General features: G+C 36.5%; 1 protein-coding gene across 3 annotated transcripts in view; it reads left to right on the top strand.

Annotated features, from left to right (window-relative positions):
* SNX24 (sorting nexin 24) overlaps positions 1-26317 on the top strand; it is a 238668-nt gene that overhangs the window by 149929 nt on the left and 62422 nt on the right. For all 3 annotated transcript variants that reach the window (XR_002328804.2, XM_021009526.2, XM_078152966.1), the window contains one exon: positions 1159-1263. Coding sequence is in view for 2 of the 3 variants with exons in the window: in XM_021009526.2 (XP_020865185.1) it covers positions 1159-1263 (105 nt within the window). In the remaining variant the exon portion in view is untranslated. The remainder of the gene's footprint in view (positions 1-1158; positions 1264-26317) is intronic.

The following is a 26317-nucleotide window of genomic DNA, read 5'->3' as shown; positions in this document are numbered from 1 at the left end:
TGCCATGCCTGAAAATACATGTATCATTCTATGCCTTTAGTCCATTGACTGCCAAAAGGCTGAAAAGAGGTTTCATCATCTGCCTCTTAAAAGGACCATTCAATTTTCATTGAATAGTATTTTCAGTTGATTTTTTAAATGTAGATGGATCATTCCTATTGTTTTTTAAGTTTACTTTTCTGTGAGTGATCTCCAAATGAGATGGCATAGTATAGTATTAAACCTTCCCAGGCAGAATGTGTTACTGAGGACAACATTTTGCTCTACTTTTTTTCAACATATTCAAAATAACTTACAGTGCTAACTTTTAAATTTATTTACATAAACAAATTCTGCTTGTATTGATTTAAGGAACTATTTATACCTTTTCACTTTTAGATTAATTCACTTTACTTCAGTTTGTTTATAATATTTTGGGAAAAATAGTCATATACTTGAAATATATACAATTATAAAATATTAAAAGGGCGTATAATAAAATCTCTAGCATTTTAGAAGGATATTTAGGGCAATACTTTTTTTATTTTTTAAATAAGTTTTTATTTTATTAGTTATTTCCCCATTACATGTAAAAATTTTATTGACATTTATTTTTAAAATTTTGAATTCCAAATTCTCTTCCTCCCTCCCACCCCTTGAGAAGGCAAACATTAGGATATCAGTTATACATGTGAAATCATGCAAAACATTTCTGTGTTAGCCATGTTGCAGAGAAAACATACACACACACACACACACACACACACACACACACACATGCACACACACACACAAGAAAAATAAAGTTAAAAAAGTATGCTTCAGTCTGCATTCCATCAGTTCTCTCTCAGGAGATGGATAGCATTTTTCATCCTGGGTCTTTTGAAATTGTCTTGGATCATTGCCTTAATCAGAGTAGCTATGTCTTTTATAGTTCATCATTGTTACAATTTTGCTTTTATTGTATACAGTATTCTGGTTCTACTCACTTCACTTTGTATCAGTTCATATAAGTCTGGGGAAGAACTTTTAAATAGATTTTTGTATCATATCCGTTGTTATGTCTGATTCATTTTTATCCTGTGTCATTTTTGTGGGTTTTTTCTTTTTTCAGCATTGTCTTTGAATTTTTAAAATCATTTTCTGCAAATTTTAAAGGATGATTCTATGTCTTTATAGCTCAAGAAATGTATAAAAACTCCCGAAATTCCTTCCAAACATGTTAGAAACTGGGTCCCAAAAGTCTTGGAGCAACGACGACAAGGTTTGGAGGCCTATTTACAGGTAAGGTGTCTTTTCAACTTTTACATCTATAGGAAGCAGAAATTTACACTCTGAATTATTCACTGTATTCATCACTTCTTAATGTGAAAGTGTTGTCCACACAAAAAAAGTAATTAAAAATAATTTGACTTGGTATCCTCCTATACTACTTGGAGATGAGAATGGAAGTATAAAAAAATCTAGCTTTTATATTCTAGAAATAATAATTTTAAAGATTGAAGATGATGTAACTTTCATATTCATTAGTTCAGAGAAGGATAAAATGAGAAGAAATGGGAAGAAAGAGAGTCTGTTCAATTTTTATTCATTTTTAATTTTGTCATTTTTTAAATGAATAATTTCCTAACTTCATTAGGACCCTAATCTTCATATAAAGAGGGACAAATGTAAATATGTATGTATTGGTTTAGAGTATGTAAAAGTTTGCCCATTTTCAGCCATAGGCCAGGCTATCATAATCAGAGTGCAGGGTATTAGAAGAGAATGAGTGACATAGGTCTTCTTTTTGTCAGCTTGGTCCACTGAAACCACTAGAGAGGAGTCACTCACTCTGATGGAGAACCATGGTGAAATATCCATTCCTTCCCATAGGAAATGATCATAGGGACATGGATTTAGAGCTAGTTCATCTTCTTCATTATATAGATTAGGGCCACAGAGGCAGTAAGTAGCACAGCCAGGATTTGAATCTGCATCTTCTATCTCCAAATCCAAAAGTTTTGAACTTTGATGTATTGGGCGGGGGGGTGGGGTGGCAGGAAGACCGTCTCTTTTCCTGGAACATGTATGAAGAACAAACTCTAGGGTGATAGGGTGAGTGAAGAGATCACCTGTGGTTGTTAGCAAGTAAAAAAGGAAACAAAGGGTTATAACAGTGAAGCTTGAGAAATTAAAGAGAAAAAATTACTCCAAGTCCTTGGAGTGGATGGTTAGTCCAGGCATCATGCTTTAAGGCTGAAGTTAGGCTAAGAGTTACTATACATAATGGACACTATAGGAAATTGTCATTTGAATTTGGGACAGGATCAGGGGAATTAGGGTTGCTCCAGACATGTAAGTTTCAAACTGACTGGTCACCTAATGAGAGATTATCCATGACTCATTGAAAAGTGGCCTCCATTTGTAATGTAAATACTAATTATGAGTGTTGGTGAAGGTGCCAGAGGGAGTCCTTCACCCTGTAAGTCCTCATCCAAGCTGCTAGAAAGGGATGTGGGGGAAAACCCATGTAAATACCAGCAAGAAATCCAAAAGGAGTTACTCACAGAAAGCTATCTCCTCTCCTTCATTCCAGGTTGGTTTCTGTCTGCCCCCATTCTTCTCTAGTTTAGGGGATTTTTACTTTGCTTCAGATTATCAAACTGTCTCTCTATTTATACTCCCTCCTGTAAATCAACTTCAGGCTGGCTAATGAGTATGATTGTAGTGACTGAAAAGGTTTGTGATTTCCCAAAGGGGCATTCATCACTTTGCCACCTCCTCTCTAAGGCTGAATATATCTTCAGCTTTGCCTACCCAGGCAGACTCATTCTTTCAAATATCTTTTAGTGTGGCTAATATAAAATTTACTGCAGAGTTTTAGCTATGTACCATGTAACAGTGGGAAGTTGGTAGAGAAGGAATGAACTGACTGGCATGGAGAGGGGGAACAATTTGTGTAGTTATGAAGCAGAGGCCTGTTTGCTGTAAACACTTCTCTTCACACAAGAGAGAAGTTGGGGCAGCTGCTTCTTTCTTTAATCTGGATTCAGGAGAGAGGGAATGTTATCTGTAAGGGCAGGTAATGTCGTCTCACCAAATTTGGTGTCATCAGTACTAGACTCATTGGTCACAAGCTCTGTAAGTCCATATCATCTGCATTGTTGACTAAATCAGCAGCCTCAATAGCAGCAGTGGTAACACTTTTTGAGGCTTTGTAGGAGAGGGCGTAAGAGCAGAAATGCAGAACTCCAGCAGAAATCCAGAACTACAGATGAGGAATCTGAGGCCCAGAGATGTTAAGTGAATTGCCCAAGGTTAATACCTGTTTCTCTTAGACTTAGAAAATAGTTTTCAATACCAGGATAATCTCTGCATGTACTTTCTAGAAAATGAGAAAAGGGAGTGCAATAGGAATGCCTCACTAGAGGATCAAAAATACAAGTTAATTTAAAAATAATAACCCAATTTCCCATTTTGTTGTTGTTTTCTGGGTGGGTATAGTAAGCAGGATTAAGGATATCAGAATTTTTGGCAGATAGAAATGTGCAGAACTCAGAGGCTCAGAAATATGCTCTGTGGCCATGTTCTTTTATCCAAACAAAAGCTACTTGCGAGTATAAAGAGAGGCTCTGTTGGGTTTAGTAGAACCGAATGTGAAAGAGGTCTGTGCACTGCCTCTTTGATATGCCAGCGTATCAAAGGGAGACGGCTATCTCAAAACTGAGAGAAAAAGAGATTCTGGGTGTTTGAATTCGAGAAACTGAAGGAAAAAGAGAAGTGAGGTGTACCAGAGAAGGGAGACAAAAGGAGATCGTTAGCTTGCCCACATACCCTGAGAAGAGTACCCAGGCTGAAGAAGATCACAAGAAAAGATCATCTCTTTCTCTAACTTCTCTTCCCCATGAGAGCAGGGACTGTCTTTTGCCTCTTTTTGTATTCCCAGTGCTTAGCACAAGTGCTTGCCACTTGTAGGCAAGTAGGTGCTCGAATGCTTCCTGATTGATTGTCTATCGCACTGTAATGTCATATAATCTACAGTTTTGTTACCAAATATTTCCAATAAACTGGATTTTGCTTTAACCACAAATACCTAGGGTTAGCTAGAGAGAGTTATAAATGTAACTTAAGGTAGAAAGCCCATTCTTTTCCTAGGAGTCAGGAATTTTTTCCTGATTGGGGGCTTGGAGCAATTGTGATGAAATTCAGAGTTTTTTATCTAAAATTCCTGACCAGATGGACCTTACAGATCATTATTTTGCCCTGTAAGCTCAAAATGACCTAATTATTATAACAGGATATCACACGATTAGGAGAGGTACCAAAATACAGCCACTGTACTACCTCAGTCCCTATGAGAACTCAGAACAGGGTATTCTAGAGCAGAGGTGTCAAACACATGGCCTATGTGTGAATCAGATTAAAATGTAATTGGGAAACATTTTACACAATAAGTGAAAATATGATAAAACAATGATGATGTTAAGATATGGTTTCTAAAGTTATTATGTAGCCCACAGGGATCCTTATGTATGTTTTTTTGGTCTTTGTTTCCATTTGAGTTTGGTACCAATGTTCTAGAGCCATCCTGAAGACACATAGACAGATTCCCATCACTGTTAATATTCCGCTTCCATTCAATTTGAAGGCAGCTTCTTTTTATCCTTTGGAATATTACTTTTAAGAAGTGGAACCCCAAAAGAAACATTCAGTGTCATAAAATTATAGTCATTCAGTTTTTAAAATCTCCATGTTAGTCTAAATGAACATGATTTTTGAAAACTATGCAAATCTAAAATCTAAAATGCGTCATAGGGCAAAAATGCCTCTTAAACAAATTCAGTCAGTCAGCAGTGGATTCTTGTAAACTTGCTTCATAGGATTTGGAGCAGGAAGGAATTTTATCATCTACTTGAACCCCTTGTTATATGGTTGAAGAAACTGAAGCCAAGAGAGGGAATTGATGTATCCAAGGCCAAATAGGTAGAAAACCTGGCCTTCAAACCCATTTACTCTAACTTCAGACATTTTTGTCTTAAGTATATAACCTTGAACTTCTCTGAGCTTCCTCAGCTTTAGTCATATTTTTATTAGGTCTGGCCATTGAAAAGATTTAGGAATAATTATTTTGAATTTTCCCATTTGTAATGCATGGTTATTACTATATAGTCAGTTATATTTGATGTTATCTCAAAAGGGACTAGTTTTTGCCTTAACTAACATGGCATTATGAGTTTCCTGAATACCAGGTCTATTTTACAATTTCAGATAAGGCTATTATGTCTGTATGAGATAAAATGTAGCCGTTTATTTTGATTCCAGTAAAAGACCTATGAGAAATGTTATATTCACTGTAAATTAAAATTGATCAGATTTGGGGAATTTGTTTAGCTTGTGTATTTTGTGGTAGGAAAAAATAAGCTAGACTAATTTTTCTTTTAAAGGTATCGAAAGCCCTCCTCAAGACCTTCTTGTCTGAGAGGACTGAGGCTAGGGCCATTGACGTAGCTTCCTGGTGGCCTAAGCATAAAAAAGTTAGTGAATAAGGAATCAGTAACTCTTCTAACAGGTGTCTGGTTAGCAGACTTGTGTGTGGCTAACAAAAGGGTAACAAAGGGAAGCTACGTTCTACTGTATCAGTGCAGTATCCTTGCTCAGTATGCTTTGTATGCTGTGTCTTTGTAGATATCCTTTTGTTTTTACATGGTCTACAGGGTCTCATTTTATTCCCATTCTAGAAATGAGGTGCCAAATCAACTTGAATCAGACCCAGGCTGGAACACTGGTGATCATTAGCAATATAGGGGTGGAAGTAGAGGAAGGGTAATACAGAATAAGTTGAATTCCAGAGTGGTCTTTGTGCATCAAGGTGATGCTTGGCGTATATCATGACAACAATTCCCACTGCCTCTGGGCATATGAATATATTCGGTGTCTTTAAGGACAATGACTTAAAGATGGTAAATGCTACAAATTATTCTTTGTTGAGTTTGCTCATTTTTTTTTTAATTTGGGAGTTGTGATCCCCATTCCCATCAGTGGGACTAGAATTTTGGGATTATCAAAGAGCTCTACTGAAGGAACTACTTAGAACTAACTTACTTACTTTCTTTCTTTCTCTGTCTCTCTCTCTCTCTCTCTCTCTCTCTCTCTCTCTCTCTCTCTCTGTCTGTCTCTCTCTCTCTCTCTCTCTCTCTCTCTCTCTCTCTCTCTCTCTCTCTCTCTCTCTCTCTCTGTCTCTCTCTCTCTCTCTCTCTCTCTCTTTCTTTCCTTCCTTTTTGGCAAGGCAATCAGGGTTAAGTGACTTGCCCAGAGTCACACAGCTAGTAAGTGTCAAGTGTCTGAGGCCGGATTTGAACTCGGGTCCTTCTGACTCCAAGGCCAGAGCTCTATCCACTGTGCCACCTAGCTGCCCCCAAAGGAGATTTGTTTTTGTTTTTGTTTTTTGGCTAGGCAGTGGGGCTAAGTGACTTGCTCAGGGTCACACAGCTAGTAAGTTTTATGTGTCTGAGGCCCTATTTGAACTCAGGTCCTCCGGACTCCAGAGCCAGTGCTCTATCCACTGTCCGCCTACCTGCCCCCTACTTAGAACTTTTTAAAGTGACTGTTGGGAAGCCTTAGAGAACTGCCACATGGACTAGTTGGGGACTTTTTGGTAGAAGGAATTGGGAGAGATATTTGAAAAGACAATGTCTTCCCCCCACATTCTCCCTCCCCCTTCCTCCTCCCCAGACAAGAGTCCCAGAGACATTTTTGGAATTAGGAACATGAACAGATGTGCTAAATGAACCCCAACTAATTTGCTGATGATAGTAAAGGTCTTATCAGTTTTAAAAGTTCAAAAGGAAGGTTAGCTTCTGCCCTTTCTCCTATGAACAATAACTTTCCTTCTTGGCTTCCAGTGAGTGCTGGATGAGGGGCGCCAGGGCCGGCCCCAGCCCCCGTAGTGGTAGCATCTGAGGCAACATGGAATCTGGTTGGGGGCAGGGATGCTCAAGCCCTGGTTTAGGGGGAGCATCTTTTGACATGGTATAGGAGAGTATCACTTGACCTGGCTTTTGAGGGCCGGCACTTAGGCACCAGCAATGGCAGTGCCTACAGTTGTAGCCCAGAATAGGAGAATAGTGCTTGGCCCTAATAGAATAGTCAGTGTGGGGCTCCAGCAACCATAAACTGTAGTTTATGGGCCATTGCAGCAGGCACCACGGGCCCCAGGAGAGATGAGTAATAGACTGTACAGAGGCATAGGTCCCAGTGACATGGCTCAGGCGCCAGAGTCAATGATTTGGGCCCCAGCGCAATAGGCACTGGACTGGATATCAGCAGACATTGTACTAGTGTAGTCCTTTGCTTACTGTAATCTGCAGGTGATTGGGTCTGTGGGACATCTTTCTGACCCACCATTACTACCCTGGTGAATGCAGAGGCAGAGAGATTTTTAAAAATAATTTGTTATATGAGTAAAATCATCTTCATTTCAGGGTCTATGAGTATTTCATCGCTGAGCCTGATTCATTGTACTGGTCTGAGTTAGACGTGGCCCAGAATAAATATCATTATCCAGATAAATAATTACCTCATAAACAATAATTTTTATCCTTTCCAATGTTTTCCTCCATCCTTACTCTCTAGTTTTCTGTCTTAAAGTACTTATGGATCTATACCTAGCTATACATGGTCTCTCTAGATAATGAGACTTTTTTTATATGCCTATAATTTGATAAAGGGATTGACTAAATGGTGGATGCTTTAAAGAAAGTTCAGACTATCTCTCTTGTATACTCAAACCTTTAGGCACAGAGTTTTGAAATTCTGAGTTCTCAAATTTCTCAATTTTTAGAGTAAAAAGATATTTATAAATGCAGCTTCTGTCTCTTCAAATGATTGTTTTTAAATAGTAGCTAAAATGAATCCAAAGATACTTAGGGAAAAAGAAAGGATTATAAAGTTTGATAGTATGAAAATACTGTAGAAAATCTGTAGCAGTGGTATTATGGATGCTGTAAGTATAAAAAGACAAATTGTTCTTTGTCCTCATTAAAGACTGTGCACAGTGTGTTAAATAATATTAATGGCTAGAATTGTCAGTACTTAACAGTACTTTCCTTGTACAAGTGATTTTATTGATCGATACAGACTCAGTGTAACAGGGGCAGATATTTTACTGATTTTATCGAAATGTTAACTAAGTTTGTTAGTGTATCACATATCTTTAAATAGATCTAGATGATGATGTAGATTAAGAAAAGCAGACTGCCATCCATCTTTTTTGGATCTGGTAATAACTTAAATCCATCATTGCTTGAAACTGTTTTCAGATTATTTTGTGCATACATGTTTCTGGGGTGCCTGGTCAGGAGTCCTATAACTTTGTTTCATTTGGAATAGTTTTTCAATCAGAAAAACCCAAACCACTCCTCAGCAATTTGACTCGTAGATCTTTCATCATGATTGGTAAGGACACTTAACGATCAGTAAAATCCTTGAGGACATGCATTGTTTCATTTTTGTTTTGACATCCCCAGGATCTAGCATAGTTCATAGCACATAGTAGGTGGTTGATAAATATTTGTTGAATGGAACTGAATCAGCAAAAAGGTTTTAGAGATTGTTTTAAAATTCAGTATTTTAAATTCTTTCCGTTGGTGAAATTATAATCTCTGACTCCTCATTTTGTTCAGTTTCTGTATATAACATTTCTTAGTCTTGAACAGAGAGTATCCCAATATACCAGAGACCTTCCTTGACATCTTTTTACATTTCCTGGATGTCAGGGGATCATTTAAGCTATTCATCTGTTATCACTCTTGCCCTATGTCTGGCCCACTTCTTTTTCTGATCATGATGTCCTATTTGCCATTTCTTGCACATAGATCATCATTGGAAAGATACTGCAGCCTAATCATGCCCACTTTTTGTCTTTCCATTAATTTTTGGGTCCTCTCAAACTTTGATTCCATAGAGATTGTGTGGTATTTCAAGGTTTACAGCCATATAGCATAAAAGCCCCACAAGATTTAAATATATAGAAATATGCTCCTGCAAGTTTTATTTACCCAAGTGATTTGCCTTTAAGTTTCTCTAATGGTTATATTCCTTATTTTAAGAAACAAGTTTAGGTGCTGAATACTTTTTAAAATCACTGAATCTAGATGTGTATCCTTAACACTTAGCATGTTGACTTGCACAGATTAAGAGCTTAATAAATGCTTAACTTATCTTGATTTCATAAACTCTCCAAATCAGGGCATAGAAAGCATGGATCCAGGCTAGGGCTACCTAGGCCAAAACAGACAAAAAACCCCACAACAACCCATGAGGTTAAAAATAGCAGTTTGGCTAACCAGTGACACTGGGTTTCTGTTTTGGTCATATGGCCATTTTCTTTATTGTTCTCCTCTATGCATGCCCAGAGAAATCCCTCAGTGAAGGTCTTGTCAAGAGAGTATGTCAGGCCTTCTGGAGTTGGAGAGTGGTTTTCAGCAATGCCCATTTTCCAAGGCTGAGGAATAAAGGAGAGAGAGATTTCTATTTCTCCCACCTGCAGCAATGTGAAATCATACTCTTGTTAGACATATATGCACATTTATGCACATATATATATTGGACTGGGTCAGCGATTTTACCAGTTATGTGGAGCTTATATAACTTTTAGTTCTATGGGAACTTCTGTGTATGTGTCTACATATATATGATATGGGGGGTGAGGGGAAGGAAGAGAATTCTTCTACCATATACATATATATGTGAAAAATGTATATATGTGTGTGTGTATACATACATATAGATATAGATGAGTGGGGTGTGTGTGTGTGTGTGTGTGTGTGTGTGTGTGTGTGTGTGTGTGTGTAAACAAACTCAGGGCAGCTAGGTGGTGCAATGGATAGAGTGCTAGGCCTGGAGTCAGGAAGACCTGAGTTAAAATACACCCTTAGACATTTAGTAGCTATGTGATCCTGGGCAAGTCACTTGTGCCTCAATTTCCATATCTGTAAAATGATCTGGAGAAGGAAATGGCAAGCCATTCCATTATCTTTGTCAAGAAAATCCCAGAAAAGGTCACAAAAATCTGGACACAACTGAAAAACAACTAAGCAACAAAAACATATGAACATATAAATAGCTAGGATTGAATATATGGATGTTATGCACACATGCACAAAAACACGCACACATTCCTAACACCTGTTTTTTTCTGGGAGATGAATTAAGGCATTCTTATTTACCGTAGGTCAGCAGGCTAACAGTAATTTCCTAGTATGGATAGAGCTATACTAGTTTGCTTTTTTTTCCCCTTGAAGTTTAAACTCTTAAATCTAGAAAAGAATCAAGATATAAGAACTCCTAAGTAAAAGTATCAGTATCTTAAAAGTTCAGGAGACTGAGACAGTAATTTAAAAGATTTAGAATATGTTTTATGCTTTTGTGACATATGAAAAGTTAGAGAGGCATAGTTTCTGGATCATTAATTTATTAATTATGGCTAACAGATAATTAATAAAATGGTCATTTGGTTTTCTCTCATAAACCAAAGATGATTATTAATATTAGAGAGAAATAATAATTTCTCACTTTTACATATTTTTAATCTGGATAGGACCTTGGAGATTGTCTAGCTTAGCCCATCACAATTTTTCTGATAAGCAGTTTGAGGCTCAGAGATTTTAAGTGATTTGTCTAGGGTCGCACAATTACTAGGTATCAGAACCAATGTTCTAACCCAGGTCTTCTGACTCTAAAACTCAGTGTTTTTTCTAGTACATGAAACTGCCTCTGTGGAGAAGAAACTTAGAAGTAAGAAAATGTAACATCTTACTTTGTTGCTCAGAAGATCATTGGAGAATATGAAATATACAATTCAGCTGGGCAAAACTTATCCAGTATACCAACAGATTCTAAGTATGGCAGACAGTTAATTTGTGAGTCAGAAATTTTGACTGTTTGATTCTGGGCAGTCATTATGAGTCTTTTTAATGAGGCAGCATTTTAAACCTTAAAGTAAGAAATGCTTGTCAGCTAATAGCAGCATCGATAGGAATAAGAGTCGACATAGAAATGATACCCATTACCTGTGGTTAGACATGGTACTTAAGGAAACCTAAGAGTGGAGTACCATTCAGGTGTTGCTAAGGTAATAGAGAACTGCAGTTTCATTTTTCTTCACTGCCCCATTAGCCTTAATATGCCATGTCATAGGTGCATATTGTTGGCCACCAAAGGATTATGTGAGAAATGTAGATGAATTAGCACAGACTTATCTCAACTTGTGTTAAAAAAAAAAAACCCTCAAAATTCAGTCTAAAGATTTTTTACATAAATTGTTGTTTTCTTTTGTTTCAAGATTGAAAAGTAGCTCAAAGGTAGATCTTTTTGTTGCATAAAGCTAACTTATTTACATATGTAGGTACATTAGCACCATTCAAAGGTGGCAATATTAGGATTTTAATTAGTCTCAATTCTGAAAATTTCCATTCAGATAACATTTCATGCATCAGAAGCTGTAACATGGCAGTGTTAAATTGTATTTCACCAGGTTGATGATCATCATTTGATTTTTAAAATTAAATTCCATAGTATAGACCACTTAGCATGATAACTGTTTCTCTGTTGATTATGTTTGAATTTCTATCCATTTAAGCTTATTTTCTGAAATATGTAATTGAGTTCGCCAAAGCTATCAGCTGGCTCACTAAAATGACAGATTTTTCTTCTTCATATGGTATATTCATGATCTACAAGTGAAATAAAAAGTGTGCAAACTAAGCAAGACAGGAATGAGAACTGGAACCTTAATTTCATTAAACACTTTGTAACTGGTAAAGATTAATGTATGTATCTCTTGTTAATTCTTTCCAATTACTTAGTTCATATAAATTCCCAAGCCTCGTTAATTATGCTGAAGTCAAGTGGTAATTTTTAACAGTATTTCCACAACAAGGGAATTTTACTGGTGTAACCTTGCCCTCTCATAGAAACTCTCAACAGATTAGGCCCTCTGACTGGAGTCCATTCATTTTCTGCACAAGCCTAATTGCTGCCGACTAGCTGCCACAGGTACCTTGAATATTGTACGTTTAAGGAATACAGGTACTTCTGAGAACAAATAAGGAAAGATTAATTGTTTGTTTGTTTCATCCCAAGAGAAATGTGGGTGCTTAATCAAGCTTATTTGGAAAAGGATAATTGTGTAAAGGGAGGTGCAAAATGATGCATTTTATAAGAAATATTGCTGTTTACCTACACAAGAGGCAAGGGTACAGTGAAATAAATGTAAGACATTGAAGAAATTGATGAGGATAGCTCACATTTCTCATAGTAAGTAATCTGGCTGTTGGGCTTTTATTTGTACCAGTAGTTCTGGGTAGTATTGTCATTTGTTTTGTCTGCTTCTTCAGAAACCTAATCAAGGAGACAATAGTATAAAAAAACACCACTTTTCCAAATTGTTCTTAATTGCTAGAGCACAGAGTGAGCTAAATGCTGTGATGTTTCCAATTAAAGAACCTGTTTCAACCAAGTACCATTAAATCTATCTTTCCCAATCTGATAAATAAGCTATCAAAGAGTGGAACAGATTAATTGAAAGCAATTAGTTCCAGGCTTCTTATAAAAGTGAAAGTAAACCAACATTATTAATGTTAATTTTGCATGAAACAAAGTTGTGACCATTTTTGATGTAACTAAGCCATTCTAGATAAAAAGAGCAAAATTTTCTTACTACAACTTTAACTTTTAAAAATAATTTCTAACACTAAAAACATTTTATTTACAAAATCATGTCATATCCAGAACATATTAGACACCAGTGTAAGATTTCTTTGTATATGAGAGCCAGTAATAAATTCAAAATGAAATGTTATAATATTTTTAATTTAGATAATGGAATTGATTTGAAAGAAAATATCATTTTCATCACTCCATCTGAGAGTAAAGGAAAAGGACACACATACACATGTTAAAGGAGAAGAAGGTTTGATTTTATACTGCCTCAGCCTGGGCTGCTTGTAGATTTATACTTTCCCTTTACTTTCTTTTTTACTTTAATACAACTGATACTTCTCCCCCTACATTCAAGCAAACACTCCCATAAATGGCTAATCAAGACCACCAAAGGGAAAATTATTATTACTTAAGGTAAATCATCTTCTACGTTGCAGATGAACAGAAAATATGACTCTTTCATTGTGACATTTTGATACCAACATTGTTATAATAGACTTGATACATACCATAATTATATATATTATAATGATAATTGACCAGTTATGATTAGCCTATTGTTAATTATTAACCTATAAATTGTTGTTTGGTTTAATGTTGTGTTATCTGTATTACTCTAATGAATGTGTATATAGCTCCTTTGACTCTCCTTTGTTTTTACTCTGCAATACGACATACAAGTCTTAATACATTTCTTTGAATTCTTCATAGATATCATTCTTTATTACCTAATAACATGCCATTTTATTCATATACCAAATTTTTTTAGCCATTCCCTAATCATTGGGCATGTTTTGTTTTTAACTTTTTGTTATTACAAATAATGCTCTCATGAATATATTTGATGTATAAGTCTTTTCTTTCTATGCTTAATCTCCTTACGTTATAAAACCAGGAATGGGACCTTTCAAGCAAAAGTCATAAACTATTTAGTAATTTTTTTTGCATAATTCCAAATCATTTTTCAAACAACTAATGTACCTTTATCCCCACATTCTCTTGAACATTAAATTTTCCTTTTACCAACTTTGACAATTATATAGGTTATTTAAATTTCTATTTCTGTGATTATTAATGATTTTGAACAATATATCAAATTGTTGTTGATAATTGCATTTCTTTTCCTGATAACTACTCCTGTCTTAACTAGTATAGCAGCTTTTAAAGTTACATAATTTTTTCAATTTTCTGTACATTTTTGGATGCCAGACTTTTCAGTTATTTTGAGTACTTTCTTTTTTTCCAATTTTTATCTTTTCTTCAAACTGCATTGACTTTGTGTAAAAAGTTTTAAATTTTATATAACCGAGATTATTTTATCTCTTGTAATTGTCTCAGATCTAGTTATGAATTCATGCTTTATCTATAGTTGTGAAAAATATAGACTCTCCCCCTAGTTCTTTTGTGATGTGACTCTTTATATGTAAATCATTTATCTGCATTTTATTGCAGTGTATAGCATAAAATGTTGAACTGAACCTATTTCCCACCAAGATACTTTTCAATTTCCCTCAAAATTCTTGTTGTATAAAAAATCTGTTCCTGAAGAATTTGTGTTTGGGAGTTTATTGTACTATATAGTTGTACAAACTATGCAATTATTATATATATTTGTTTCTGTGTCATGCTTATCTAATCCAGTCTACTAACCTCCTTTTCTAGTTTTAATGAAGTACTAAATAGTTTTGATAAGTACTTATTTTTAATAATTTAAGTCCTTGTATCCCAAGCCTCTTTCATTTCTCCTTTGTTCCATTACTTCTCGTTATTTTTCTCTTTAATTCTTCTATGTGAATTTTGCTGCTATTTTGTCTCATATCATAAAACATCACCTTTGTAGTTTCATTGATACACTGATAAATCTATAGGCTACCTTACACAGTATTGTGGATTTCCTTCTTTTATTTCTGTGAAAATTATTTAGTAATTGCATTTCTGTAAGCCTTCTTTGCCTCTTGATAAGTTACCTTCCAGATATTGAATGCATTTTGTGGTTTTTTAAAATGAGATTATTCTTCTGATGTCTTTCTAATTTTTTAAATAATTTTCTGAAATGTTGACAGTTGCTTTGGATTTATTTTGTAACCAACTACTTTCTTGAAAAGTATTTGTCTTAATTTTTTGTTTATTTTCTGAAGTTTCTAATTAAACTATCTTGTTCACAAGTAGAAATAATTTCCCCCCCCCTTTCAATCCATGTCTATTATGAAATATAATAGAGATTATGGGCATCTTTTCCCACAACTTATCCTACTGGGATACCAGACTTCTTATTACCAGGACTTCATATACAGGAAAAGTCGTTAACTCCAAGCCCAATCATCCCTTCTTCCATAACACCTGAAAGAAAACTGCACTCTTGAAGGTGTTAGCCCCAATCAAAATGTGCTACATTTGTATCCTATGGTCAACAAACTCCTACCTCTGATTCCAGTGATGCTGAATCCCTAGCTGCCTAAAATGAAAACCATCCTCCTCCTCTACTACAACTTCTCTTTCTCTTATCTCCATTCTCCTCAGCCCTCTCTCTGCCATCCCCATTCCCCAACCCTCTGCCTGCTTTCCAGTGTGCTCTCTGGTATTCCCTACTTTATTGTAAACAAATTTCCTTTCATCTTAGACTTCTTCCTTTCATTCTTCTTCCGTCTTTAGGCACTTGTAGGGTCCAGGGCAGAGCCTTGATAATATATGAACAATTAGGGATCAAGAGATGAATGATGATCCAGCAAAGGAGACCAAGGAAGAGCCGGGAGAATCAAGAGAGCAGTGCCACAGAAACTCAGAGAGGAGTAAATATATAGAAGAGATTCGTTTCTACAGAGAAATCAAGAAGAATGAAGACTGAGAAAAAGCCATTAAACTTTAATTAGTAACATAATAATATAACTACATAGCCTGTTACTAACAATTTATAATATCTAATCTCAACTGCTCCCATATGGCAACAAAGACATTTTTTTCGCCTCTCCCAGTTGACTCTTTCTCAGTATCCACAGGAGTTGTTCCAAACCTTCTTTTCTTTCCTCATGCCTCCCAGATGAACCTCAGTCTCTCATCAGAGAACCTCCTCTCATATTTTACTGAAAAATGAGAAGTCCTTCATGACCCCTCTCTTTATCTCAGAACCCTCAACATCATCCCCCATTCTCTTCTCCTTCACTTCAGTCTCTGATAAAGAAGTGGGTTTTTCTCCTTTTCAAGACCAACCCCTGTTGTACCATTGATTCCACTGCCTCTTTTCTTCTCCTGTAGGTTGAACGTACATCTTCTTTCCCTCTCTAACATTTCATTTCTCTTGAAATTGTTTCATTTCTTCTGTGCATAAATATACATAGTTCTCCTTCGTCTTTGAAAAATATTCCCTTGATTCTACCACCCCTTCATGATATCATCCTGCATTTCTCTTCCTTTTCAAAGCCAAACTCCTAGAAAAAGTCTCTACTTCCTCTGCTTTCACTTACTTCTTGACACCTTGCAGTCTGGCCACATCACTGAACTGAAACTACTTTGTCCAGATTAGCCATGATCTTTAAATTGTCCAATTTAATGCCTTTTTCTCAGTCTTCATTCTTGATTTCTCTATGGCAACTAGTCTTTTTTTCCTATATATTTATTCCTCTCTGAGTTTCTGTGACACTGCTCTCTTGGTTCTCCTGTATTATTGCTCTTTCTCAGTCTCCTTTGCTGGATCATCACCCATCTTTTGACCCCTAGCCGTTCACATAAGGCTCAGTCTTGGACACTGTCCTCTCCTCTCCCCTCCCCTCCCCTTTCTTCCCTCCTTTCCCTGTAGTCTCTTGGTGATCTCATGAGCTCCCCTGGGTACAATAATCTTTCTTCAGATAACTGTATGTCCTTCTCTATGCAGATGTCCTTTCACCTGCCATGATAATGTGCTTCTAGACATTTCCAACTGTATGTCTTACAGGCATCTAAAACTCATCATATCCAAAAATATTCTCTCATTTTTCTCCCAAAACCAACCCCTGACACCACCTTCCAGGTACCCAGGGTTATAACTTTGGAGCCATTCTTGACTCAACAATCTGCATCACACCCCTGCCCTCATCCAATCAGTTTCTAAATCTTGTCCATTCTACCTCCACAACATCTCTTGCATCTGCCCCCTTCTCTCCATTCACTTAGTTAACAACCAGGTTCAGACCTTCGTGACTTCTTATCTGAATTATTGCAACAGACATTTCTATTTCTTCTCAAGGCTCACACAGTACCTTCTCACTCTTTCTAGTTACATTTTACCACACACAAAAAAATGAAACTATTCACTGAGAACTTCCCCTTCTCCCCTCCTCCTCTTTTTTACATCATTAAGATATTTTCCTTCACTATGTCCTTCATTCCAGTCTCTGGTGAAGAGGTAGCCCCTCTCCTTGCCAAGACCAGCTCTTCTGCTTGCCCTTGTAATAGATTTTTTTAGATACACATTTTTTTCCCCAGCAGAACTCACTTATGTCTAACATCACACCTGTATGCACTTGATCTTATTCACCGATGTCTTCTCTAGCACATTTATCCTCACTTTTTTTTTTCACTTTTTGGTGAAGCAGTTGGGGTTAAGTTGCTTTTTGGTGAGGCAACTGGGGATAAGTGACTTGCCCAGTGTCATACAGCTAGTAAGTGTCAAGTGTCTGAGGCCAGATTTGAACTCAGGTCCCCCAGGGCTGGAGCTTTATCAGCTGTGCCACCTAGCTGCTACACATTATCCCCACTTTCATTCCCATTCTCTCTCTTATCCTCAATACTTTTTCTGTCTACTGGTTCATTCCATGCTTCCTAGAAACATGCCCATTTCTCTTCCATCCTTAAAACAAACAAACAAAGACAAGCCAAAAGACCCTCTATAATTTTAGTGTTACAGCAGATAATGCTGAGTCAGGAAGCCCTGAGTTCAAATGTGGCCTCTGACATGTACTAGCTGTGACCCTGGACAAGTCACTTAATCTCCTTCTGCCTCAGTTTCCTCAACCTCCCAGGGTTGTTGTGAGATTTATGTGAAATATTTGTAAAGCATTTCGCATAGTGCCTTGCAAATAACTGGCACTTAATAAATGTTTATTCCTTTCTCTTCTCCTTCTTTTCCCCTTCATTGCTAAACTGTCTTTAAACGATCAACATCTTTTTTTCTTGCTTTGCTTGAAATAGTCCCATCTGTGTCATTTGTTAAAGATAGATATAACACACCTCCTCTCCCTGGTCTAGTCCCACATACCCAAATCTTGCCTTTAAAAAATTAGTACAGCTTTGGTGTCTTTTGCTTGAACAGTCCTATCCTACATTCTTTACTCTGAGACACTCTTTTTTCCTCTTCCACTGATCCAATTCCCTTGACTATTGTCATACTGATTTAATTTTTTAAAAACACTTTCCTTCCCACTCCCGGCCTTGATAAGAGTCTAGACCAGGCCCAAACTTGTGACATTTGGATTCAGTCAAAGAGCCACACTTGAGGACCTAGAGGGCCATATTTGGCCTCCAGGCCTCAAATCCCTCCCCCTTTCCTTCCCCCCATCTAGATAAATTCACCCTATTTCTCCATTCTCCCTACTTCATTATTTGAATGCACTTCACCTGTAGAATCACAATTTTATGAAATACTAATTCACTTCTCCACCTCTTCCTTATTGTTCATAAGAACAGTAATAAAATTTTCATCTTTTTTTTCTGCTTTTGTCTAAATTTATTTAGTATTATAACTTTGAGTTCCAAATTATCTCCTTTCCTCCTTCCCCACACCCCCTCATTGAGAAGGTAAGCAATTTGATATAGGTTACACATGTGTAGTCAAACAAAACATTTCCATAATAGTCATGTTGAGAAAGAAAACATATTCCAAAAACAAAGTAAAAAAAAAGTATGCTTCAATCTGTATTCGGATACCATCAGTTCTTTCTCTGGGGATGGATAACATTTTTCATCATAAGTTCTTCAGAATTGTCTTGGATCATTGTGTTGCTGAGAGTAGCTAAGTCTTTCAGTGGATCATCTTAAAATGTTGTTCTTACTTTGTACACAGTACATTTCACTTTGCATCAGCTCATGTAAGCCTTTGCAGTTTTTTCTGAGAGCATTCTGCTTATCATAACTTATAGCACAATAGTATTCCATCATAAACACAATTTGTTCAGCCATTCCCCAGTTGATGGTTATCCCCTCAATTTCTAGTTCTTTGCCACCAGAAAAGAGGTGCTATAAGATATTTTTGTATATAGAGGTCCTTTTCCTTTTTTTTTTTAATCTCTTTTGAGATACAGACCCAATAGTGGTATTGCTGGATCGTAGGGTATGCATGATTTTATAGCCCTTTGGGCATAGTTCCAAATTGCTCTATAGAATGGTTGAATCAGTTCACAACTCAACCAACAGCTTATTAATATCTCATTTTTCTCACATCCCCTCCACCATTTGTCATTTGCCTTCTGTCCTATTAGTCAGTCTAATAGGTATGAGATTGTACCTCAGAATTATTTTAATTTTCATTTCTCCAATCAGTAGTGAGTTAGAGCATTTTTTTTAATATGGCTATAAATAACTTTGATTACTTCATTTGAAAACTGTTCATATTTTTTAATCATTTATGTTTGAGAAATGAGGCCTTTATCAGAGCAGTTTTTGGCATCTGTGGGCTTTGAGGTCTGGAAACCACCACTGCTGTTACTGATTCAGTTGCCCTGGCCCAAGGCCTGCTTCTGGTTTGCTAAGGCCTGGTCATCCTGGCAGGCCTGTGCTTGACTGCGCTCCTCTCTCACCCTGTTGCAACAGACCTTTGCTGCCTACCTTCTAAATTGTCTTGGGCTGGAAAATTGTTTCACTCTATCTTTGTGGGTTCTGCCACTCTACAATTTGTTTAGAGTAATTATTTAAAGGTATTTGGAGGGGTTTGGGAGCCGTCTTGGCTCCACCTCTAAATTTGGATCTTTATATGAAAATCCAAAAAGTCCTTTATTCACCCATACTCAAAGCATAATAATATTTTCAGATTTAGATGCTTGTTTCTTCAGCAACAACTAATCTACATAAGATACCCTAGGTTAGTAGGTGTCCTGGCTTGTCCTCTCAGTGAGCTGAGCTCCAGGATGCATACCTGGCATGTGATAGTGCCTTGAGGGATAAGGCAGAGATCTTCATCTTTACCAATTCCTGAATGATGGTCATTGGGCTAGCCAAGTGGTCTGGGGTCTGGGGCCTGGAGAGAATAGGACTAAACAATAAAAGGCTTTCCAGTTGGAGAGTAGGGCCAATAGAGGAATTTTGCCAATGCCTCCTAGTGCATAGAGCTGTTAGTGGGGCATGGCATAACCATCAGAGACATTACATGTTAAACAACCAAGTTGGAGCCATAAAAACAGCAAGAGGTTAGGGAATGGGCCCATTCCCAGTATGGACACTGGAGTAGTAATGTCTTGTTCTGGGAACAGGACCATATAGTTCCCTTAACTAAAAACAAGGCAAGTATTTCTGCCCAGCTGGATTTTTTTGTGCCACTTGGAGAACCCACCTTACTAAAGTGTCCTTAACTCAGTCCCCAACTGGCAAAAATAACTCTTCCATCTCAGAGAAAGAGATTTTTCCCTGGTAATTAACAGCTGCATCATCATGTACCTGACTTCCCAAGCCAGATGCCCAATCTGCATAAGCTGTGTCTGTGATGAATCAGTGCTTTCTAGGAAAAAGAAGAGTTCTGTGGTTTAGTAGTTTCTGGGATCTACTCTCTGGGAAGAATTACCTAATAAGAATGATCTGGTTTTGAACATAGTTCTGGCTGACCCTCTCTGATCCAGTCTTGTTCTTTTACCAGTAAATATCTGAGGTCTCTTTCAATTGGCAAGCTTCCTTTCTGAGATGGTTCAAATAATTCTTTCCCACAAAAGGCTTGGAGGACCAAGGGCAGCCATTTTTGGAAGGTACCTTGGTTTCTAATAGTATAGGGGAGATGAAACTGTCGATATGTAACTATAGTGAATGTGGATTTATTTGGAAAAAAGGGTATCTGATGGAGTTAATGGTAATTTTGACTCCCTGGTAAAGAGAGTGATAGAGTTCTTATTTATTTCATATGGACAAGGTGGCAGCCACTCCAAAGAGACCTCTAAGATGGCAAAGATTTGATATCATCTTCTGATGTAATGCCTGTGAGGATTCTTGGGGTAGTAATTTTTTTTCTCTTCTTTTTCACTGTATTTTTGCATATACTAGGAGCATTGTTTAGTAAGACCCTGAATGAATATCCTAGGAGATCTTTAGGACCTTATTGCTATGGGGGAGTGTGATACAACCATAATTCTCTTTGTTTCCCCACAACAGGAATTCGTTTTCCCTAAAAGGCAACAAAGATATTCCTGGGACTCATTGACCCCTGCCTCCCTTGATGCAACTTACTTGATGACTTAAGGCCATAAAAAAAATAATCCCACCTGTGTGGAATTAGTCTAATTTGGTAGATGTCTGAAGACTTCTGAAGTCCACACATCCTGCTCTGCTGTCCAGACATGTTTCTATATGAAAATGTCTATAGAAGCTGTATGCCACTGTATTCTTGTTGTACATCCTTGCTACATCAAAGCTAAATTTAGCTCTTTTTGTTAACTCTTCAGTATCTTTGAAATGCCTCATTTCATGCCAAAATCAAACCTGAACTGTTATCCTGTATCCAACAGTACTGGAAATATTCTGCATTCAAAATCCCTAACCTTTGAAATGAAGGCAAGGAGGAACTTTTTCCAAACTTTTGTGTGGGAAACAAGCTGTGCCATGATTACATATGGTTTCATTTTCTTGTTTTTTCCATTCATATCATTATAGTATTCATGGATTTTGTTTTCCTTGTTGTTCTTCTTACTTTACTCTATATCACTTTATAAAAGTCTTCCCATGCATCTCTGAGTTCTTTTTTCTTTTCTTTTCTTTTTTTTTTAGGCAATTGGGGTTACGTGACTTGCCCAGGGTCACACAGCTAGTAAGTGTTAAGTGTTTGTTCTGAGTTCACATTTGAACTCAGGTCCTCCTGACTTCAGGGCCGGTGCTGTATCAACTGCACCACCTAGCTGCCCTTTTGAATTCTTCATATTAGTAATTTCTTATGGTGAATAATTTATTTAACAAATTTGTTTAACTACAGTTTTTTAAAATTTAATTTTCTTTTTTCCTTTTTTGTTTTTCTTATTTTTCATTTTCATATTTATTTTTTCATTTTATTTCTAGTTCTTTGCTAGCACAAAAGGTGCTATAATTAATATCTTTTTTTTTCTGTCTTTAACTTCTTTGGGATATATACCTAGCAGTGAGATCTTCAATCCAGAGGTTGTTGACATTTCAGTCATTTTTTGACATAATTCCAGATTGCTGTATAGAATGAATGGAGCATTTCATAACTCTCTAAATAGTGTGGCTGTCATCTTCCTATAATGCCTACAACATTGATTATTTCCATATTTTGTCATCTTTGTCAATTTTCTGAATGTGAGGTAAAACCTCAGAGTTATTTTAGTTTGAATTACACTTATTAGTATTTTGGGGTGATCTTTCATATGTTGAAGAGTTTGCATGTTTTCTTTTCTTTTCTTTTTTTTGGTGAGGCAGTTGGGGTTAAGTGACTTGCCCAGGGTCACACAGCTAGTAAGTGTCAAGCATTTGGTCTGATGCTGTATTTGAACTCAAGTCCTCCTGACTCCAAGGCCGGAGCTCTGTCTGATGCGGTTTAGGGGCTCTGGGGTCCTGGGACCCCAAAATCACAGCACGCAGGTCTTGTCCAAAATAATTCAACCCAAGCCTTCTTTCAGCCAGAGACAAGGTTTATTAGAACATCCATCATATTGGACAGACTTCTAAGGAGTCTGAACATTAGTAAGCTATTAGTTTATCAGCTAGATTATAAGAATCTAAACAGTGCTAGATTTTAGAAATCTAAGCTGCATGTTTTCTTTTGAGAACTATTTGTTCATATACGTGGACCATTAACAATAACCTGTAAATGAGAGAAGTTATTTCATTATTTTCTTGATACTTATTTATCTTCCTTGTGTTTGTTTTGGTTTGAGTGTTTACAAATTGACTGTTCTAGTCACCTCGTTTTCTCAGGAATTTCTGAAATGTCTCTCTTTTTATGAAGGACCATCTTGATGATGCTGATGAGGCTGAGATTCTCAGGATATGTTGTGGGTTACAGCTAAAACTACTTTGCTTTTTCTATTATACTATTCCTATCTCTTCTCTGATTTTTCATGTCCACAAAGCATTCTTTTATTACTGAAAGTCTATTTCTTGACTACTCGCCACATTTGTTATTCGTTATTGAAATTGTAAAATTTAAGCACTACATATATTGCAGTTTGAAGTTTTCTTTCTTTTTTTTGTTCCTGGCATCAATACATGGATTTCAGCAGTTATTATTTTGTTGTTTGCATTCAAGAATTTGGCACACATTACATGGTTTATTTCTTTCTAGTTGGCATTCAATTTTTTTTTAATATACCATGTTCTTCTGGGAGACATTTAATCCTTAAATTATCTCCTTGTCACCACTTACTTAGGCTCATATAGAATTTTGGTATTCTTTTAAGGTTGTTGCCTTTTACTTCTTTTCTGTCACATTTTCTTCTTTTTCTATACCTTGTCTTCCCAAATCTATCATTCTCTTTTTCAGAGCATTTATTTGGATATATATATGTTATATATATATATATATCTCATCATTCCACAATGTCTAGATTTCAGTGAGTAAATACCCTCAAACTCCTTATATGGAGGCCTGCATCGTTTCTCTAATCAGAATAAACCCCACGGAGGGAAAATTGACCTTGCTGAGTTTGTAGTCCAATTTTCCTTGGACGTAGGAGTTCTTTCCCATCTTGTTGGCTCTATGTTGCCTATATCTTCTATTACTTTCAGTTTTTCTTTTATTCGTGTGGTTGTGCAGAATGAGCGTCTACCACCTCTTGTGGTGTTTAGAATAAGGAAATTAGACTGGCTAGGGACCCCCACCGCCATCCCAGAGCCAAACTGGGAAGCACAAGTATGTGAGACTGTTAGCACTTAGTTTGTCCCATATGCGTTGTAGGCAGGATTGAGGGCTGTGAATTGGGGCTCTAAGTGTTAGAGTTGTCTGATAATGTTTCATGAGGTTTCTCTCATTTTGTAATTTCAGTTTTAATTACTTAAGATCTATTAGATAATTCCTTTTTTTTCTGAGTATTTTAGGCTGAAGGAGTTTGTAGAAAACAATTCCACCATCATTATTACTCCTCTACTAATGAGTTCTTTATTATTTATAGCTCTTCATTTAATATTTCACTAATGGAATTCTAGTTTTCCTCTGAATATACTGCATTTCTGGACACTCTCTTTCATGCTATCATTTCTGATGACGCAGTGGAAGAGGAATAGGCTTTCTCCTTGCACCTCATTATTACTTCTAGCCCATCCCTTTGCCATTATCACATAGCAATCTCTCCTCCTTTAAGGTTCATTCCTTCCATCTATACGAGATCCAGATCTTGATATAGCTATATCTTAAGCAATTATAGCAGATATAACTATATCTAAAGTTTTCGTTTTCATCCCAATCCTTGCTCTAATAATTGTAAACTTCAATATAAATATCAATGTCCTCTTGAATTACCATGGCCTCCCATTAAATCAACTAGTTCAACTACTGTAACATATATCTTCACTACAGTTCAACTTCTTATAGCTTTGATAATACCATTTATCTTTATTTAAATAATATTTTACTTTTTCCAATTACATGTAAAGACAATTTATAACATTCATTTTTACAAAAATTGAGTTACAAATTTTTTTCCCTCCCTCCTTCCCCTCCTCTCTTCCTAAAATGGTAAGCAATTTGATATAGGTTATATAAGTATAATCATGTAACATTAGTGATGTTGTGAAAGAAGAAACAGACCAAAAAAGAAAAAAAAACACACAAAAAATGAAGTAAGTGAAAATAGTATGCTTCAGTCTGCATTCAGAGTCCATCAGTTCTTTCTCTGGATGTGGATAACATTTTCCATCGTTAGTCCTTTGGACTTGCCTTGGATCATTATGTTGCTGAGAGGAGCTAAGTCATTTGTAGTTGATCATCACACAAACTTGCTGCTACTGTATACAGTATTCTCTTGGTTCTGCTCATTTCACTTTGCATCAGCTCATGTAAGTCTTGCTAGGTTTTTCTGAAATTGATCTGCTCATCATTTCTTTTCTTTGGCTAGGCAGTGGGGGTAAGTGACTTGCCCAGGGTCACACAGCTAGTAAGTGTTATATGTCTGAGGCCGGATTTGAACTCAGGTTCTCCTGAATTCAGAGCCAGTGCTTTATCCATTGCACCACCTACCTGCCCCCTGCTCATCATTTCTTATATCACTATTATTATTTTTATTATTGTTGTTGTTGAAGAATTATTCCATTACATTCATGTACCACAGTTTGTTCAGCCATTCCCCAATTGATGGATATCCCCTCAGTTTCCAATTTTTTGCCTCCACGAAAAGAACTGCTATAAATATTTTTGTGCATGTAGGTTCTTTTCCTTTTTTTATGATCTCTTTGGCATACAGAACTAGTTATTGGTATTGCTGGATCAAAGAGTATCCACAGTTTAATTGCCCGTTGGACATAGTTCCAGATTGCTTTCCAGAATGGTTGGATCAGTTCACAGCTCCACTAACAATGCATTAATGTCCCAGTTTTCCCACATCTTCTCCAACATTTTTCATTTTCCTTTTATTTCATATTAGCCAATGTGATAGGTGTGAGGTGGTACCTCAGGGTACCACACTCAGAGTGATTTGCATTTCTCTAATCAAAAGTGATTTAGAGCATTTCTTTGTATGAATATAGCTTTGATTTCATCTGAAAAGTGCCTGTTCATATTCTTTGACCACTTATCAGTTGGGGAATGGCTTTCATTCTTATAAATTTGACTTGGTTCTCTATATATTTAAGAAATGAGGCCTTTATCAGAGACACTTGCTGTAAAGATTGTTTCCCAGCTTTCTGCTTTCCTTCTGTTGCATTGGTTTTGTTTGTGCAAAATTTTTTAATTTAATATAATCAAAATTCTCTATCTTATATTTTGTAATTTCTCTATCACTTATTTGGTCATGAATTTTTCCTTTCTCCAAAGATCTGACAGGTAAACTGTTCCTTATTCTCCTATTTTGATTATGGTATCACCCTTTATGTCTAAATCCTGTACGCATTTTGACCTTATCTTGGTGTATGGTGTAAGATATTGGTCTGTACCTAGTTTCTGCCATACTATTTTCCAGTTTTGCCAGCAGTTTTTGTGAAATAGTGAGTTCTTATCACAGAGGCAGGGGTCTGTGGGTTTACCAAACCCTAGGATACCAGGGTCATTTACTGCTGTATTTTGTGTACCTCATCCATTGCACTGATCCACCACTGTTTCTTAACCAGTACCAGATAGTTTTGATGGTTGCCACTTTATAAGGTAGATTGAGATCCGGTACTACTAGGCCCCTTTCCTTTGCTTTTTTTCTTTTTCCATTACTTCCCTCTAGATGAATTTTGTTGTTATCTTTTCTAGCTCTATAAAATATTTTTTTTTTGCTTATTTGACATGGCACTGAATATGTAAATTAGTTATTTTTACTCT

Source organism: Phascolarctos cinereus, unplaced genomic scaffold, assembly GCF_003287225.1.
Source record: "Phascolarctos cinereus isolate Bilbo 61053 unplaced genomic scaffold, phaCin_HiC Scaffold_4;HRSCAF=312, whole genome shotgun sequence".
Taxonomy (NCBI): Eukaryota; Metazoa; Chordata; class Mammalia; order Diprotodontia; family Phascolarctidae; genus Phascolarctos; species Phascolarctos cinereus.
This window is presented reverse-complemented; position numbering and strand designations above follow the sequence as displayed.